This window comes from Ovis canadensis, chromosome 2, assembly GCF_042477335.2.
Source record: "Ovis canadensis isolate MfBH-ARS-UI-01 breed Bighorn chromosome 2, ARS-UI_OviCan_v2, whole genome shotgun sequence".
Taxonomy (NCBI): domain Eukaryota; kingdom Metazoa; phylum Chordata; class Mammalia; order Artiodactyla; family Bovidae; genus Ovis; species Ovis canadensis.
The window spans coordinates 11,522,772-11,543,106 of record NC_091246.1 but is presented as its reverse complement, the minus strand read 5'-3'; the positions used below and the strand labels follow the sequence as shown (position 1 = coordinate 11,543,106).

The 20,335-nt window shown below is 43.6% G+C and overlaps 1 protein-coding gene across 6 annotated transcripts in view; it reads right to left on the bottom strand.

Moving 5' to 3' along the window:
- Positions 1–20,335, bottom strand: part of SUSD1 (sushi domain containing 1) — a 133,164-nt gene that overhangs the window by 19,767 nt on the left and 93,062 nt on the right. For all 6 annotated transcript variants that reach the window (XR_011254205.1, XM_069575428.1, XM_069575425.1 and 3 more), the window contains 3 exons: positions 15,718–15,809; positions 13,141–13,327; positions 995–1,091 (listed from right to left, as the gene is read on the bottom strand). Coding sequence is in view for 5 of the 6 variants with exons in the window: in XM_069575428.1 (XP_069431529.1) it covers positions 995–1,091; positions 13,141–13,327; positions 15,718–15,809 (376 nt within the window). In the remaining variant the exon portion in view is untranslated. The remainder of the gene's footprint in view (positions 1–994; positions 1,092–13,140; positions 13,328–15,717; positions 15,810–20,335) is intronic.

Below are 20,335 nucleotides of genomic sequence, written 5' to 3'. Positions count from 1 at the left end.
CCAAGTGAACATCAATCTTCCTCTCTAAAAAGGGAATATTTCTGCTTTCCTAATCCTTCCCTGACCTGTGTAAATAAAAAGCTTAATTGAACACAACAGAGTCCACCACCTGATGTAAATTACTTCCACCCTAATACCATCTGGAGTCCAAGAAGCAGTTATTAGCAATGCAATGCCTTACCCACATCTCAGTACTTGAATGAATTAAAGGAATCATCCAAATGACTCTCCTAGAAGAGACACTACACACACCCCAAGGTCACCCTTAAATAAAGGAAAATACATTCTGTCTTTGGTAAATGCAATGATGCTCCTGATCCACCATCACTAATGGATATACCTGGAGGCATGAGTGCAAAGGACACTGCCCGACATGTCACAGGCACATTCAATGCTTATTGAATGACCGAAGGAGCAGATTCTGTTTCTTGAGTTCAGCTGCCCAAACGCTCATCTCTGGTCCCTTAAAAATCTCTCTATTCACTAAGGAGGGTGCTGGTTGGAATTAAAGGCTCAGTCTGTGCCCAGTCAGTGAACGTCACTTGGTCGTGTCCAACTTTTTGCGACCCCATGGACTATACAGTCCATGGAATTCTCCAGGCCAGAATACTGGAGTGGGTAGCCTTTCTCTTCTCCAGCAGATCTTCCCTACCCAGGGATTGAACCGAGGTCTCCCTCATTGCAGGCAGATTCTTTACCAGCTGAGTCACAGGGGAAGCCCAAGAATACTCGAGTGGGTAGCCTATCCCTTCTCCAGCAGATCTTCCCGACCCAGGGATCAAACCAGGGTCTCCTGCATTGCAGGTGGATTCTTTACCAACTGAGCTATCAGGGAAGCCCAGTCTGCGCCCAAGGAAACAAAAAAAGAGGCCCATTGCCTTAACTACCGCAGCATAGCCACCTAGAGAGAAGTCTCATCCTCACTCGAATCAGTGTTTCCAAAACATTCCATGGGCAGCCACTGGGCAGCCATGGGAAAGAGGCCTCTACTCACCTGATGGGTCCATTTTTCTCTGTGGCTTTCCTCAGTCGCAAGCGTGGCAGAGGCCCTCCATGCACAGTGAAAAAGTCTACTTCCGGAAGGGGAGGCTCTGAAAACATGTTGCAAAGAAGAAAACGGGTGTGATCAGAACAAGCAGAATCATGAAGAAAGTGGTCCTCATGGGACATCAAGAGGAAAGTTTTCATGAAAGAAGTGATGAGCAAATTTGGACACATGCTCCAACATGGGTGAATCCTGAACACATGAAGCCAAGAGAAATATGCCAGACACCGAAGGACAAATATCGCGTGATTCCACTTTCGTGAAATCTCTGGAACAGGTAAATCCATACAGACAGAAATACATTGGAGGTTGCCAAGGGCTGAGGGTGTGGGTAGGGAATGGGGAGTTATTGCTTAATGGTCAACAGAGTTTCTGTTTGAGGTGATGAAAACATTTTTGAAATAGATAATGGTAATGATTTACAGCACTGTGAATGTACTTAATGCCAATAATTTGTGCCCTGAAAAATGATTAAAATAGTACATTTTATGTTGTATGTATTTTATTATAATTCTTTTAAAAAGTGATGCCCCAGCACTAACAGAGGGTGGAGGCTGTGGTCATTTCAATGATCTTGGAAGACAGATTCCTGTTTGGTGAGGAGACCAGCATATCCGACTTCTAGATCCTTTGGGAAGAGTTTATTATTATTATTATTATTAATTATTATTATTTTGGCTGCTCTGTTCAGCTTGTGGGATCTTAGTTCCCTGACCAGGGATTTGTGTGTGTGTGAGTGTGTGTATATGGTTATCCTTTTATTTTTTTAATTTTATTTTTAATTAATTTAATTGGAGGATAATTACTTTACAATATTGTGATGGCTTTTGCTACACATCAACATGAATCAGCCACCTGACCAAGGATTGAACCTGCAACTCAGCAGTGAAAGCGTGGAGTCCTAACCTCTGGACTGTGAGGGAATTCCCTAGACTTCTAGAGCCTTTATAATCACACAGCTGTCTGCCCTTATCTTGCTTTCCCCAGCAACAAGATTTCCCAAATAGTTACTTCATGGGGAGGAGAAGGCACTGACTGGTTGACACCGGGGCTGCATCCCATTCACAGTATGAACATTCCAGCCACCACTCTGCCTTGGGGGTCACACAGTTAACATGTGTTGGCTGCACAACACATATGTAGATATGTCCTATAGATGCCTCATCTCGTTTAATCTTCTCAACAGTGCTATCAAGTGGATGAGAGTTACAGAGAGAGATAGAAAGAGAAAAAACAAAATATGCAGTCCCCCCGAAATTCCCCTGAATGCTACCACAGTGAAATTAAGAACTAGAAGGCCAAAACAGACACTCAAGACTCTTTTACCCAATTAGAAAACAGATTTGGAGTAGAAATTTTCAATTCAAATTATAATAAAAAAAAAAAGTTTAGACCTTCCGAGATAGGTCTTAAAGCTCCACTAAATATGCTATTTACACACTGCCTTTCAACAAATATTTCCTTCCCACCTCTATGTGAGGCTGGGAGAAACAGCCATGGAAGACCTGGTTTCTGCTTTCCAGGAGCTCAGAGTCTGATCGCAGAGTCTTGTAAACAGGTGGTGCTTGGAGCTACGATAATGAGAGTGGTAGGAATGCAGGGGAAGAATGCCTGCCCCAGGGCAGTGGGGTGAGCCTATCAAATACAGAAACTGATATACTCAGAGGCGGGAGGTGAGAGAGAGTGCGTGCAGAGAGAGAACAGCAGGTGTTCAGTGTAGCCAAAAGGTTGAGTTCCAGCTCAGCAGAGACAGAAAATACAGTGAGAAATGTAGGACTTCCCTGGTGGCACAGTGGATAAGAATCCGCCTGCCAGTGCAGGGGACACGGGTTCGATCCCTGGTCCAGGAAGATCCCACATGCCAAGGAGCAACTAAGCCCACTTGCCACAACTCCTGAGCCCACGAGCTACAACTACTGAAGTGCATGTGCCTAAAGCCTGCGCTCCACAAGAGAAGGTGCCACATTGAGAAGCCCAAGCAACACAAAAAAGGGTAGTCTCCACTCTCCGCAACTAAGGAAAGCCCGCAGGCAGTAAGGAAGACCTAGTGCTGCCAAAATCAAATAAACAAGTAAATAATAATTAAGCGGTGTGTGTCTAGGTCAGATCTGAGGTTCTGTAAATAAGCAGAAGTCATCTAAAGATTCTCAGCAGATGTATATTTTAGAAAGACAATGTAGACCGCCAGCTGGAGGATGAATTGGAAAAGAGCAAAAGCATAGATTGTCCAAAATCTGGGTAAGAAGTGTCTGAGGCCTGAAGCAAGTGATGGTGCCCACAATGGAAAAGAGGGGGCAGATGGAGGAGATACGTGGGGCAGAGATGGAACGGAAAGTGGTGGAAGATAAGGAAGGGGAAGGAACCTGGGCTTTGGTTTTGGTCCCTGAGTCAGTAGCGACGTCATTCATCAAGGTCTGGGGGAAGGTTCAGCCGCAGCTCACTTCTAGACCTGTTAAGTTTGAAGTCCTTGTGAAACCGTCCAGCAGGTAGTTAGAAATGCGGTCCAGAGCTTAAGAGCAAACTGTGATGGCGACATGGAGTCAGTCATCAACAGAAGGGGCTTCCCAGGTGGCATCAGTGGTAAACAACCCACCTGCCAATGCCGGAGACATAAGAGACATGGGTTCAATCCCTGGGTCTGGAAAATCCTCTGGAAGAGGGCATGGCAACCAGCTCCAGGATTCCTGCCTGGAAAATCCCTTGGACAGAGAAGCCTGGTGGGCTACAGTCCATAGGGTTGCGAAGAGTCGGACACAACTGAAGCGACTTCGCACACACGGCGGCCCAGAGAGACGGTATAAAGGTATCCAAGAAAAGATGAGGGCCCAGGGTGGACCACTGGGACACCCAGGAATCTAAGACCAGGGGGATGAGTGAGAATTTCCTATAGAGTTTATTAAACACTAAGTCTAGAATTTCTTCCAACACCACGCAGATACAGTGGCCATACAAATCATGTTTTCTGTAAATCTGTGGCACTGTTAAAGGCCCTTGGGGTGACTTGGAACAGCCTCTACTTTCAGTTAAGACCGCACCCTACAGTATTGAAAGGTCCACCACCTTTCCAAGAGGCAGCCAGAAAGAAATTCCATAACACCCCTGAGGCAGACAGTGGCTAGCCTCCTGCAGCCAGCCAGCAATGGGGAGAGGGGAAACGCAGACGGAAAAGCCCCACCAGGTTCCCCACCAGGGCACAGGAGCATTCCAAGTATCTCTATACTCAGCCCTCAGGCTATCACCGAAAGGCCCTTTCATGGGTGACACTTCATCCTCACAGGAAAGTAAGTGGTTTTTATCACACATTTCCTGTTTTCAGCCCAGAGGGAGATTAACTGTTTACTCTTTTCTGTGTGAGAACCCTCCTCGGGCTCTTTTAAGTTATTCCTCTGTTTGCTCTTCTCTGAGATGAATAATTCTAGGTCCTCTAATCTCTTGGCAAACCTTTTAAAACCACCCAGTTTCTCACCCACCCCAGGAACAGCAGAAAAAAGGGCTTGCCCAGTTTAGGGAAGGCGGGCCCACAGCAGGGCAGGGAAGCCTCCCCCCCCCCCTCCCCGCCCGGTTGTTCTGTGCCGAATTGCCCCTTTCAGCCCCAGCATCGTCTGTCCTTCCAGTTCTAAGGACATAACCATCCAGCTGATTCAATCAACACATGACTTCTAGACTGCTTTCTGTTCTGCCTGCTCACCGCCTTTCCCACCTTATAAATGGTCTGTTTTTTCTCTCAAATGCAAAAGCCGAACTTGAGTAGACTGTTTCTTTTCTGCATTTTTGAGGTTAAATAACCTTAGTGATGGAGAAGGCAATGGCACCCCACTCCAGTACTCTTGCCTGGAAAATCCCATGGATGGAGGAGCCTGGTGGGCTGCAGTCCATGGGGTTGCAAAGAGTCGGACATGGCTGAACGACTTCACTTTCACTTTTCACTTTCATGCATTGGAGAAGGAAATGGCAACCCACTCCAGTGTTCTTGCCTGAGAATCCCAGGGACAGGGGAGCCAGGTGGGCTGCCGTCTATGGGGTCGTACAGAGTCGGACATGACTGAAGCAACTTAGCAGCAGCAGCAACAACCTTAGTGAAAATCTCTCAGTCATGTCCAACTCTTTGCTATCCCAAGGACTATACAATCCATGGAATTCTCCAGGCCAGAACATTGGAGTGGGTAGCCTTTCCCTTCTCCAGGGGATCTTCCCAACTCAGGGACTGAACCCAGGTCTCCCGCATTGCAGGCAGATAACTTTAATCCTAGCCATATTTTCCAAGGTGCTGTTTCTCTTCCCCAAACTGCTGTCTTTGGCTGGTCTGCTCTCCTTTCCATCGGCCTATTACTGATTTAAACCAAATCAGACCCAAGGCAAGAAATGGGTGGTGTCTGGGGTGGAGTTCTTTCACCCTGAGTATGTGAGCTGGGGGCAGACCCAGAAGGAAGACATTCACTGCCCCTCCTAGATGCCAACAATGTCCATTCTCTCCTAGAAGGAAGTGACAAAGGAAATTTTGGAGGCTGAGAAAACTTTGCAGATTCAGGAGAAAAGCAATGAGGCAGAACTTGTCCCCCAAATATTAAATATACTATAAAGTTACAATAACTAAAATAAGAAGGTAAAAGCACAGGGTAGGCAGGCTAGATAATCAAGAAAGAGACCCAAATAAACAAATGAGAATATAGTGTGTGGCATAAACAGTCTTTCCAAAGGAGATGGGGAAACTGGCTGATCATTTGGGGGGGAAAAAAGTTACCATGTAAATTTAGCCTTATACCACACATCTAAACAAATTCCAGATTGTTGCAAGCTACAATGTGAAAAGCAAAATTGTTAAGCATTAGAAAATAGTAGAGAATAAGAACTGATCTGATTGCAGAGTGGGAAAGGCTTTTCTTGGCATGACCCGAGGCAGAAACTATTAAAGAATCAATAGAATTGATTACATGAAAACTTAAAATGTCTGAATGTCAAAAAGAATACTGAAAAGAAAATTCAAGAGTACATAACCGGGGGTGAAATATGTATAACAAAAGATTAATCATTAATGTAGGCAAATTATTAAAATCAGTGAGAGAAAGGAAGTAACAGAAGTACAAATGTGTCATTTCTCTAAGACCCACTAAAATGAACAAAAAGTAAAGGAAAATTTTGTCTGTACCAAACTTAAGCAAAGGTCCAACCTTATGCTATAAGCATCAAGTAATTGCAAGGCACTAACACACATGAATATATAAAAGTAAAGATACCCTAGAGGTTCTTTTCTAATCCTCAGCATCTCCTAATTGGACCACGACCCCCACTCAGTGTGAGTGTGTTAGTTGCACAGTCGTGTCTGACTCTCTGATCCCATGGATGGTAGCCCACCAGGCTGGCATGATAAATTGAAATTGACAGCAATGGAGAAAATAGAGCTTATGCCATAAGTCATCAGGTATCATACGGTGAGCTGCAACTCTCTTGTCAGTAAGGTTATCAGACTTGGCTTCCCAAGGAGAAGGAACCATCTTCTTTTTATTTTTATCTCCTTCAGCACCTAGCATTGGTCTTTGTACATAACCAATCAATAGGTATTTGCTGAATTAATTGTTATGTTTCAGTATACCTTTCAACCACCCCAACACACAGAAACCCTGCCTTTTAGGCACTCAATATAAAGAAACTTTCCCATTCATATTTTATAAGCAGCTAATATTAATATAGGATGGGCTTCCCAGGGGGCACCAGTAGTAAAGAATCCACCCGCCAATGCAGGAGATGTAACAGATGTGGGTTTGATCCCTGGGTTGGGAAGATCCCCTGGAGAAGGGAATGGCAACCCACTCCAGTATTCTTCCCTGGAGAATCCCATGAACAGAGAAGCCTGGCGTGCTCTGGTCCACAGGGTCACAAAGAGTCAGACAAGACTGAAGCGACTTAGCACTCACACAACGTTAACATAACGTTGTGAAAATAACACATCCAGCCTGCTTTCCTCGGTGGTGTACCATCTTGTCTCTGTGGGGCCTCAGAGGGGGTGCAGATGCTTTCAGTGAGAAGAGCGGGGAGACATCCATCCCCAAACAGTCATTTCCTTAAGGGGCTGGGGGTTGATCTGAAGCTAGAAAGTAGCTGGGAGATTTCTGGGGACTAGAGGAGGTATGGAAGGACATGTGTGCCTTCATCCTGGGCTGACCTAACATAAGGACCTCAGACATCAAGGAATCTGTGTCCATGAAAGACTCTGAGAAAGCCTGGACAAAGAGGGGAACAGCTGGGGTGAAGGCCAGCAGGAGCCAGGGTGGTGCCCCACATCCAGCCTGCGGAGATGAAGCCCTCACTGCGGACACAGGACTTCACAGCCCTTAGATGGTCTGTGGAAGAGAAGCCCAGGCCAGCAGAACTCAAGACACCTGGTCCCGCCTGGTCCTTTCCTAAGGACACAACAGTAAGAGACGAGGGGTCAGAGGTGCGGGCAGTGGTCCCTAGTCCTGGAGCGGGAATCAGAGCTATCCTGACTGGACCTCTCGGCGAAAGGGATAGTCCAATAACGCTTGGGACACACCTGTGTTTTCAGTGGCTCTCCTGAACATCTGAAAAGGTGCATCCTCTTTTGCTTATTACAAATACAGAGATGGGGAAGTCCTCGTGTGCGTTGCCAGTCTGGGCACTGAGGACAGACTCAGGAAGAAGTGATTTCTTTCACATATTTGCCTCCTTTTTCTCTTCCAGCACTCTTGGTTCCATGATGACCATTCAGCCACAGATGATCACCGCGTTGTGTCGAGTAAGTGGTTTATCTACCTGCAGGTACTGGCTTTCTCTCTCTCTTTCCTCCTCTGTTCCCCCCCTCCCTCCACCTCTCGCACCCTGGTTCTCTCCGATCTCTAAGAAGATAATTTTGCCTATAAGCTTTTTGACTTGGCAAACCTAGATACATTATTAAAAAGCAGAGATATCACTTTGCCAATGAAGGTCCATATAGTCAAAGCTACGGTCTTTCCAATAGTCATGTACAGGTATGAGAGCTGGACCATAAAGAAAGCTGATCGCTGAAGAATTGATGCTTTTGAACTGTGGTGTTGGAGAAGACTCTTGAGAGTCCCTTGGATTGCAAGGAGATCAAACCAGTCAATTCTAAAGGAAATCAACCCTGAATATTCATTGGAAGGACTGAAACTGAAGCTCCAATACTTTGGCCACCTGATGTGAAGAGCCAACTCATTGGAAAAGATGCTGATGCTGGGAAAGATTGGAGGCAGAAGAAGCGGATGGCAGAAGGTGAAATGGTTAAATAGCCTCACTGACTCAGTGGACATGAATCTGAGCAAATTTCGGGAGCAGAGGACACAGGAGCCTGGCATGTGACCTCTATGAGGTCGCAAAGAGTTGAACATGACTGAGCAACTGAACAACAACAAGAGAAAACAGCATGACCTGTGTATGACAGCTCTTCTGACCTTTTGGGTCCACATCAAGGATAAACGTTCATTCTTCCCCTTGACCTAAAGGGTGTGTGAATGAATGGTGGGGCTATTCTGAGGAATTCCCATCAACAGGCTGCCTGCGGGAGCGTGTGGGCCATGAGTCAGAAGCACTGTGATCTCCTCTCCGTCTCATCACCCTTCTCACCAGCACCCTCTTTTGTTTTCACTGCAACACTTGCCCCTGTCCTTCAACATTCCAAAACTTTCATTCTCCCCTGAGGTCAGCAATATATTTAAAGCGCATGCTTTCATCTTGTTCCCATCAGTAAGATTTAACTTAACGTAAGACACTCAGAATGGAAATTCCATGCACTTTTCTTCTGGGAAACCAGCTGCTGCATATTCCAAGTCCAAACCCCTTGCCTCACATTTCTGGTAAAATTCAAATTTTACGATTTTACTAAAACAGAGTCACATCTTAGGCAAGGAAGCACATCTCTTATTCATTAAAGGGAGGGCTTGGGGTCTGTTCTTCTCTTGTTTGTTTGCTTAGAACTTTCACACTTTTTTTAAAATTGCAAATTCTTTAAAGTGGGATAGATAGGGAAAACAGACAGGCAGGGTCTCAATGACTTCAAATAGCTCAACAGTGTCCCCTGGTGGCCATGAGCACAGATACAGAGTGCGTGAGCTACCAGGCTGTTTCATGTACAAAACAAGGTATAAATGAGACTCATCAAGATGAAACTCTCTCTCCCAAATCAAAACATATGAAATGCTAACGTGAATCAGCAGCGCAAAACGTCCAAACAGGAGACGGACCAAAGAGTAGGAGACTGAACAGCTATTCATCTTGATAAACCACCATGGGAAGAAATGCCCAAATTGAACATTTCCTTCCAACTCACCAGCTGGTGAATTCTTTTTTGGTCTAAAGCTTTCATTAACTAACCAGGCATTTTCTCAATGCCAACACCACCCACTGGCCATTTTGAGATTAGTCTTCATATGCGTTCACTACAAAAATATGTCTTTGCTGTGCTATCATTGTCCTTACGTGGGCTAGCACGATGCTTGTGTGTTGGGGATTCAAGGCAGAACACACAGACAAAAATCTCTGCCATCAGAGGGCTCCTATTTTAGTAGGGAAAAAGAAAACAAACAAGTAAAAGTCAAAATACAAGTTCTGAAATTAGTTCTGTGAAGAAATTCAAACAGAGGAAATGGATAGAGAGTGATGGGGTGGTGATGGGCAGGTGATTTTTGAAAGGATGAATTTGAGCAGAAACCTGACTGACAGGGCTTCCCTGGTGGCTCAGGTGTAAAGAATCTGCCTGCAATGCAGGAGGTGCGGATTTGATCCCTGGGCCAGGAAGATACCCTGGAGAAGGAAATGGCCTCCAGTATTTTCTAGCTTGGGACATCCCATGTCAGGGGGCCTGAAGGCTGCAGTCAGTCGCAAAAGAATCAAACATGACTTAGCGACTATACAACCAGGACATGTGGAGGGAGTATCTAAGGATCAGTAAGCACCAGATGGAAAGGTCTGGATGCAAAAACAACTCTGACTCATTTGAGAAATAGCAGGGAAGGTAGGGAGGCAGCTGATGCTTAGTGAGAAAGAGAGAGGGCAGAGGAAGATGAGGTCAGTGAGGCAGGCAAGGGCCAGACTACATGTTCCGTGGTCAGGCACATGGATTCTATTCCAACACTCACGCAAACTCATCCGACAGTTTTGAGCTGGGGATGACGTTCTTATGTGAGTGTTTTTCTTTTTGTATTAATTTTTTATTGGGATATAGTTGATTTACAATGTTTTGTTAGTTTTGGGTGTACAGCAAAGTGAATGAGTTTTACATATACATATATCCACTCTTTTTAAAGGCTCTTTTTCCATACAGGTCGTTACAGAGTCTTGAGTAGAGTTCTTTGTGCTCTACAATAGGTCCTTATTTGCTATCTATTTTATATATTGTTGTGAAAGTGAAAGTCGCTCAGTCGTGTCTAACTCTTTGCCACCCCAAGGACTATACAGTCCACGGAATTCTTCAGGCCAGAATACTGGAGTGGGTAGCTTTTCCCTTCTCCAGGGAATCTTCCCAACCCAGGGATCAAACCCAGGTCTCCTGCATTGCAGGCAGATTCTTTACCAGCTGAGCCACAAGGGAAGCCCAAGAATACTGGAGTGGGTAGCCAGCCTATCTCTTCTCCAGCAGATCTTTCCAACCCAGAGATCAAGCTGGGGTCTCCTGCATTGCAGGCAGATTCTTTACTAGCTGAGCCACAAGGGAAGCCCAAGAATACTGGAGTGGGTAGCCAGCCTATCTCTTCTCCAGCAGATCTTTCCAACCCAGAGATCAAGCTGGGGTCTCCTGCATTGCAGGCAGATTCTTTACCAACTGAGTTATCAGGGAAGCCTTATATATGGTTGTGTGTATATGTCAATCCCAATTTCCTAATTTATCCTGCCCGTCCTTTCCCCCCAGTAACTATAAGTTTGTTTTTTATATCTGTGACTCCATTTCTGTTTTGTAAATAAGTTCATTTGTACCATTTTTTAGATTCCACGTATAAGCAACATTACATATTTGTTTTTCTGTCTGATTTACTTCACTCAGTATGACACTTTGAGTGCTCTTCTTAAATATTTTTTTATTTCAATTTTTTTATTTTTTTAATCTTTTGGCTGCGCTGTGCAACGCATGGGATATTAGCTCCTAGGGATCAAACCCATGTCCCCTACATTGGAAGCATGAAGTCTTAACCACTGGGCTGCCCGGGAAATCCCTTGAGTGATCTTTTTAAAGCTCTGGTGAAGATGAAGACAGCAGCAGGTGACAGGCAACTGTGAAAGCAGGGAGAAGATTTAGAAGCTATTGCAGGAGTCCAAGCAAGAAGTTGCTAGCTTGGATTAAGTTGCTAGTTGTAAAGGCAAAGGGGGTAGAAGTGGTTGGATTCATAATGTTTATTTCAGGAACAAGCCAGCTTGTTAAGGACTAGAAACTGGTGGGAGAAGCAGAATTAATTACAATTACTTTACGGCTTGAGCAGTCAGTGAATAGGAATGCCAATGACTGAGACAGAGAAGCCTGGGTGGAAAATGGATTTGTGGGGTAAAGACAAAGATCAGAAATCAAAAGTTCTATTGGTCTTGCTTATTAAATGTTCAAATAAGATATTGGAGACAGGTAGGTATATGGAGCTCAGAGGAGAGAATGTGACTGCTACTGCTAAGTCGCTTCAGTCGTGTCCGACACTTGTGCGACCCCATACAAGGCAGCCCATGCGGCTCTCCCGTCCCTGGGATTCTCCAGACAAGAATACTGGAGTGGGCTGCCATTTCCTTCTCTTATGTATGAAAGTGAAAAGTGAAAGTGAAGTCGTGTCTGACTCCTAGCGATCTCGTGGACTGCAGCCTACCAGGCTCCTCCATCCATGGGACCTGCCCGGCAAGAGTACTGGAGTGGGTTGCCATTGCCTTCTCCAATGTGACTAGGACACATATCTGGGGATTGTCGAAATACAGGTATTGTTTGTAGCCATGAGACTGGTAGAGATCACAGAGGCAGAAAGGGTAGATAATGAAGTAAAAGGATGAGAAGGCAGAGGGCGGGGCACCATTAAAGTAGACGGAACTGGTGGAACAGACTGGGAAAGAGCAGCCATCGAGGCAGCAGGATCCAAAAGCCAAGAGAAAAGGTGTTTCAAGGAGGGGATGCCAAATGCTGTAGAGAAAATCAGATAAGAATAAAATGGGCCGGCGGATTTTGCAAGATAGAGACACTCCCAGTAAAGCATTGAGAAATAATACCTCTGGACTGGAAACAGTTAAAGACAGAAGAGGAGGTAAGGATGTGGCGCCTCCACAACATTCTTGCAAGGAGTTTCACTGTAAAGAGGGGCTGAGAAAAGACAGAGCATCTGCAGGGAATATGGCATCCAAAGAAGTATGTCTATCTCTGTTTTCATTTAAAAAGGAGACATGACAACCTGCCAGTGCAGTGGCAGGACTCACTCTTTACTGGGGGGACAGACGAGGCAAGAGGGGATGGCAGGATTAAGGCAAGGTGGGGGCAAGAGAGTTGGGATCGAGAGAGAAGATAAAATGTAGGTTCTGCCTGCAGGCAGCCCTGGGAGACTTTGGGAGTAGAAAGTCCTCACCTGATTACTTCTAAATTATCAGGGAAATAAGACACAAGAAACTAATACTCTGATAATTAGCTCAGAGTGTGTGTGTTGGGGGGCTGGAGGACACCATCACAGATTTGAGGCGAGATGAGAAAATGAGTGGAAAGTCATTTTCTAGGGTCCTAGAGTGAGACTGCCAGTCATTCTCCGGCGGAGGGTAGCCTACTCTTAAGGTACTTGTAACAGAATGACAAATATGTTACTGAGAAAGAAACAGAAGACAAATTCTTCTTAAGGATGAAATAGTTCAAATATCCAGAAGGAATGTAACCAACACCCATGGACACACTCTCCAGATTTATTCAATGCTATTTTGTTTCAGATATCTTTTTAAGAAATAAAACATTACAGTTTCAGGGAAGTCCCTTGAGAACCTTTCTCCAATCTCATATCCTTCTTCCTCATTCTCTTAAAGTTCATCATATAATGATAAAAAGTAATAGTGTGCCTCTTTGTTTGAGCCTATACAGCTCTGCGGCGATTTCATTCGGCCAAATGCTGTTATTCAAGATTTACCTGTTATCTGGGTTGTCAGGGAGATGACCACAGGAAGTTTAGAAGACAAAGCCTGGATGCTGACACTGTAGTTGGTACCTGGACTCAGGTCCAAACACGTCTCAGGAGTCTGACTGCTGGCAGTGATATTAAAGATCATTTCCTGGGCAAATCCTTTCTGATACCATCTCTGGCCCCAAATGTGGACCTGAAACAGAAAAGTTCTCCAAGTAAACTACCAGCCTGAAAGGCTGAATGCCTGGATACTTACTTTTTCTCATGAGCACTCTTGCTCTCCATTCTAAAGTTCCTCTAAACAGTGAAATACATTATGTGATATCCTGGATGGGAGGAGGGTTTGGGAGAGGATGGATATATGTATATGAATGGCTGAGTCCCTTCGCTGTTCACCTGAAACTACAGAACATTGTCAATAGGCTCTACCCCAATACAAAATAAAAAGTCTGAGAAAACAAATATGAAATACAAGTAGAGCTGTAATACTATAAATATTTGGGAAGTCCATAATTACAATACCATCAGTAAAATAAATATATTTTTAAATCAAAATGCACAACAGTCCCTGAAACTGACAAGTTTCTCCCTTTTTGATCCCACACACATAATGGCACATGCCCGGTGGGAAAGCCTGTTGGCAAAACTGAAGAAGGAAGGCCAGAGAACAATCTCCTAGGGAAAAAAATTAAGAATCTGAACTAAGGCTTTTCCAGAGCAGGGTGTGCGTTAGGATACTCCTAGCTGGTTTCTGGTAAGACCTGGGAAGGGTTTTTCTCCTCTCTCACCACCTTCTGACAGTCCCGGCATCTGGACCAATAGATCCACTTCTCTTCCTACTTAATTTCTTCTAGCAGCAGCTCATCCCATGGTCTGTACCTTTGTTACAAACATATTTAGCTTTAGAAGTTCCCCCTTGACTCGCTAGGCAACACATTCAGACCCTTATCAGAGGCACTGGTGCAGAGAGACACACACCCATGAAAAGTCATTGGCTTCCTTCCATGGATACTGCCTGAACCTCAGCTCTGTATCAGACTATGTTACACAAAGAAACCCTCATGTCTTTCTCATCAATCCCCAAAGTCTCTGACTTCAAATATGCAGCAGAAATGCCCACTTTCTTTCTGCTTCTTTTTTTTTTAAGAACTGCATTCAGTTTTTATTCTATGTTTTTAATTTTTATTGGAGTATAGTTAATTTACAATGTTGTGTTAGTTACAGATGCACAGCAAAGTGAATCAGTTATGCATATACATATATTCACTTTTTTAAGATTCTTTTTCATATAGCTCATTAGAGAATATTGAGTAGAGTTCCCTGTGCTATACCCCAGGCTCTTACCAGTTATCTATTTCATATGTGGCAGCATGTATATGCCAGTCCCTGGGCCTCCCAGGTGGCACTAGAGGTAAAGAACCTGCCTGCCAATGCAGGAGACAGAAGAGATGTGGGTTCAACCCCTGGGTTGGGCAGACCCCCTGGAGGAGGGCATGGCAACCCAGTGCAGTATTCTTTCCTGGAGAATCCTGGAATGAATGACTTGCTTCTCTGCTACAAGTACCTCCCATGGACAGATGAGCCTGGTGGGCTATGGTCCACAGGGTCCCACAGAGTCAGACACGACTGCAGTGACTTAGCATGCACGCATGTCAGTCCCAATCTCCCGATTTATCCCTCCCTCTCTCATCCCCTACCTCTAGTTCATTTGTATCCTTTTTTCAAACTGGAGGATAATTGCTTTATGATGTTGTGTTGGTTTCTGCCATACAACAACGAGAATCAGCCGTAAGTATACACATGTCCCCTCCCTCTTGAAGCTCTCTCCCACCACTCCACGCCATCTACCCATCTAGGCTGTCACAGAGCACTGGGTTGAGCCTTCTTTATTATACAGCAACTTCCCACTAGCTATCTATTTTATATATGCTAATGCGTATATTTCAATGCTGCTGTCTCAGTTCAGTCCACCCTCCCCTTCCCCTGCTAAATCTACAAGTCTGTTCTCCATATCTGACAGGCACTGCTACCTGCAGACAGGCACTGCTACCTGCAGACAGGCACTGCTACCTGCAAACAGGCATTGGTACCTGCAAATAGGCATTAGTACATTTTTTTTTAGATTCCACATATAAATGATATCATATGACATTTGTCTTTCTCTGACCTATTCACTCAGTATGACAATCTTTGGATCCACCCATGCTGCCGCAAGTAGCATTAGTTTGCTTTTTTAATGGCTGAGTAATAGTCCTTTGTATATATGCACCAGATCTTTATCTATTCCTCTGTTGATGGACATTTAGGCTGCTTCCATGCCTGGCTACTGTAAATAGTGCTACAGTGAACACTGGGGTGCATGTATCTTTTTGAATTATGGTTTTCTCCGGGTATTTGCTCAGCAGTGGGATTCCTGGCTCATATGGTTTTTGCTTCTTATTGCAATTGTAACTATAAATCTTTCATTGATTATGGAAGCTACCTAAGTGGTCTTTCTTTTTTTTTTTTTTTTGGTTTGTTGATATTTTTTAACCTCCTACACAAGACAAACACCTAAAAAAAGAATAAGTTTCAGTAACTTACTAAATACATCTCCTCTATATCAGCTGTCTTCATACTTCTCCATCTCAAGCAGGTTTCATTAAATATCGAAATGTTACTGATGGTTTGTTGTACTGCAAGAGGAAAAGAATGAGAAATCAACTTACACCTTATACCAAAATATTACTTTCTAATTGAACAATCTTCCAAAGGTTAGCATTTACAAGAGGATGCCTTCTGCACTATTTCAATGTAGAAACTAGTGGTAGCAGTCCAAGAAACTCCGCTTTTATATTCCTGTAAACTCAGTCCTGATGAAAGATTCACGACCAAAAGATACCCAATCAGAGTTTCCTTCTTAAAAATTATTTAAGTCTATTCACTGCAAATTCCCTTGGTTTCCTAAGCTCAAACTCATTGTCCTTGCCTTGGACAAACCTCATTTAGACAAAAAAAAGCACCAGTTTGAAATTCTGAGCTGAGAGCAACATTTCAGCAGAGAACGGAGAATTGCTCTCTGAGGAAATAAAAAAGGCCAGCTCGAACAGTCAGGCTTTTCATGATGGAAAGCGGGGAATGGTCCCTCTTGGTTTGGGCTTCCTCATCTTTTATTACCAAAGAACCATTTGTTGGTCTCTGCTCAATGTCATAGTAATCAATCCAAAAGATAGTTCAAATGTGGTACTGTGTAATATAGAGGCACATTCTTCAAGCTTTTAAAATAAAGACTATGAAAGTGTTAATCGATCAGTCGTGTCTGTCCAATTCTCTATGAATCCGTGGACTGTAGCCCACCAAGCTCCTCTGTTCATGGGATTCTCCTGGCAAGAATACTGGAATGGGTAGCCATTCCCTTCTCCAGGGGATCTTCCTGACCCAGGGATCAGACCTGGGTCTCCTGCATTGCAGGCAGACTCCACTGCCTGAGCCGCCAGGGAAGCTCCAAATAAAGACTAGTTATTCAAAACTCAGAGGTTACTTCCTTCAAAGATGATCCCTGTCCCTAAACTGAAAATAATACATCAGACTTGCTAAGAAGTTTCATAGGAACACTGTGATGATTAATATGTGATAAAGACAACTCCCAAAGCACCTGAAGAAAAGAAAATCTCATGCGAGCCAACCCTATTGTGTAAGCCCCTCAACCAACAGGTTCCTTTGAAAGAAGCCAAGCCAAAGGACGTGACCCCTTTTTATGGACTGGGCAGCTTTGCCCGAAGAAAACCTGTTCCACAGGTCACAAGCTTTACTTCAAATGTTGTAAGACAAAGTAGGGAAGAAAGTATAGGTGATTCAGGATAAGGCAATCTCGCTACTAGGTATGGAAGATGGTTTTAGAGATAAACAATAGTGGTTCTGTTCATACTGTTCATGGGGTTCTCAAGGCAAGAATACTGAACAACAGACTGGTTCAAAATAGGAAAAGGAGTACGTCAAGGCTGTATATTGTCACCCTGCTTATTTAACTTCTATGAAGGGTACATCATAAGAAACACTGGGCTGGAAGAAGCACAAGCTGGAATCAAGATTGCCGGGAGAAATATCAACAACCAGCCTGGTGGGCTACAGTCCACGGGGTCGCAAAGAGTCGGACACGACTGAGGGACTTGACTTCTTGACTTGATTTCACTCAGATATGCAGATGACACCACCCTTATGGCAGAAAGTGAAGAGGAACTAAAAAGCCTCTTGATGAAAGTGAAAGAGGAGAGTGAAAAAGTTGGCTTAAAGCTCAACATTCAGAAAACGAAGATCATGGCATCTGGTCCCATCACTTTATGGCAAATAGATGGGGAAACAGTGGAAACAGTGTCAGACTTTATCTGGGGGGCTCCAAAATCACTGCAGATGGTGACTGCAGCCATGAAATTAAAAGATGCTTACTCCTTGGAAGGAAAGTTATGACCAACCTAGATAGCATATTGAAAAGCAGAGACATTACTTTGCCAACAAAGGTCCGTCTAGTCAAGGCTATGGTTTTTCCTGTGGTCATGTATGGATGTGAGAGTTGGACTGTGAAGAAGGCTGAGCACCGAAGAATTGACGCTTTTGAACTGTGGTGTTGGAAAAGACTCTTGAGAGTCCCTTGGACTGCAAGGAGATCCAACTAGTCCATTCTAAAGGAGATCAGTCCTGGGTGTCCTCTGGAAGGACTGATGCTGAAGCTGAAAGTCCAATACCTTGGCCACCTTATGCGAAGAGTTGACTCATTGGAAAAGACTCTGATGCTGGGAGGGATTGGGGGCAGGAGGAGAAGGGGACGACAGAGGATGAGACGGCTGCATGGCATCACCAACTCGATGGACATGAGTTTGCGTGAACTCCAGGAGTTGGTGATGGCCAGGGAGGCCTGGCGTGCTGCAATTCATGGCGTCGCAAAGAATCAGACACGACTGAGCGACTAAACTGAACTGAGTAGTGATTCAAGGAAACTCACACTTCTTAAATTTTCAAAACATATATAATTTTAATAGTATTTAAACAGTTCCAGATCATACAAAAAGGTAGCAAGTTTCCAATTCATTCAGTATGACTGGACAATCGACAATGCCCAAGCTTTACAAAATGGCACAACCAGTAACTAAACACACTATGCCAAACTCACTTATAAATATAAATACAAAAATACAAAAGAAAATAATAGCAAATAGAAGTCAGCAATACATTCAAAGAACAGTATACTAGAAACAAGAGAGATTTGCTCCAGGAATACAGAGATGATCATTACTGGAAAAGATATTAATAGATCAAAAGAGAAAAACCATACATCACTTTTATAATCATAATGGTTAATACATTTAATGGACATTCCTTTATAGAAATCTTCATAAACTAAGATTTAATTTGATAGAAACTTGCTGATTTAAATAGAAACCACCATACTTAGTGGTAAAACAATGAAGCAATTTCTAGTAAAGATAAGAACAATCCAAGGATGTATGCCCTAACAGCTGCTATTCAGCCCTGTTGTTGCTGTTTAGCCCCTAAGTCATGTCTGACTGTTTTGCAACCTTGCCAGGCTCCTCTATACTCAGGAGATTCTAGACAATGCAGGCCTAGGCAATGAAAAGATGAGCTATAAATGCCAGAAAGAAAGGGATCAAATTATGCAATTTGAATGCTAGTGAATCAAAAAGAATCAACTAAAAAACAAATATACAATAGAAAAACAAATAATAAGAATTTGGCAAAGTGCACACAAACGTAAGAACATAGAAAAACTAACAGTTTTCTACATATCTGCAAGAACAAGTATGGTGGGCTGAATAACGGTCCCTCCAAAGATGTCCACATCCTAGTTCCTAGAATCTGTATCATATTACCTTAATGGCATAAAGACTTTGCAAATGTAATTACAGTGCAGAAGATTATCCTGGATTATTCAGATGGGCTCAATGCAGTGACAAGGGTTCTTAAAAGAAGGAGACAAGATCAGGGCCAGAGAGAAATTTAATGTTAAACTGAGGAGCTTTCAAGACTGAGGATGGGGCCACAAGCCAAGGAACATAGGCAGGCTCTAGAAACCAGAAAGGGCAAGGAAATGGATTCGCCCTTTGAGACCCCAGGATGAACATAGGCCTGCTCACACAAGTAAGCTGAAACCACAAATGAAACAGAAAAATTAAAAGACCTCTATTCACAAGAGAAGAAACCATGAACAAACTTCAAATACCTAGAAATAAATCTAACTAGAAATGGTTGGATCTCCTTGCAGTCCAAGGGACTCTCAAGAGTCTTAGGGATTGGGGGCAGGAGGAGAAGGGGACGACCCAGGATGAGATGGCTGGATGGCATCACTGACTCGATGGACGTGAGTCTGAGTGAACTCCGGGAGTTGGTGATGGACAGGGAGGCCTGGCGTGCTGCGCTTCATGGGGTCACAAAGAGTCAGACACAACTGAGCAACTGGACTGAACTGAAGAAATGTCCAAGACTTACCTTGTGGCAGGAAAATCGAAATAATACTTTTCTTAAACAGACATGAGACTTTTCTTTTCTGATAAACAAGGAAAATAAGAAAACAATGAACAAGCTGGGGAAACAGCATAAATAAGCCTAAAATAGGTAAGCAATCTTGATTATTCTTTAGCTGTTACTACAAACACTTGTAGCTAGATTTGTCCTTCACAAAGCTCAACAAAATGAATTACTCTCTAATTCCATATAAACTTTACTCTGCACCTGGCATTCTTCTCTTGTAGCATGCTACATTTCAAAAAGGTCACAGGTCAATAACTTCAGAGACACCAGACCTGGTTTCTGTAGCCATTTTGAAACTTTGCCCAAAAAAAAGCAAAACATTCATTAGGATATAAAATTTTTCCCTATCTCCCAGAGAGCAGAGTACAGTTCTTGAAGCATTAGCCTACTGTGTTTCCCCTTTGCCTGGCAAAGAATAAATCTGCTTTTTTATTTTCTCCAAACTCTGTCTCCATATTTCTATTTGGCATCAGTTGGACAGGGAGTCAAGATTTTGGCAACAACATGAAGATTTTTTTTCTCTGAAGGACATGAACTGAACTAAACTGAACTGAACTGAAGGACAGGAAAGAAAACAATAAAGAGAAAAATGCCACATCCTTGAATGAAAAGATAGGAAAATGCAGATACCAATTCTCCACCAAGTAATCTACAAGTGGAATGTACTTCCAAAGGTGAT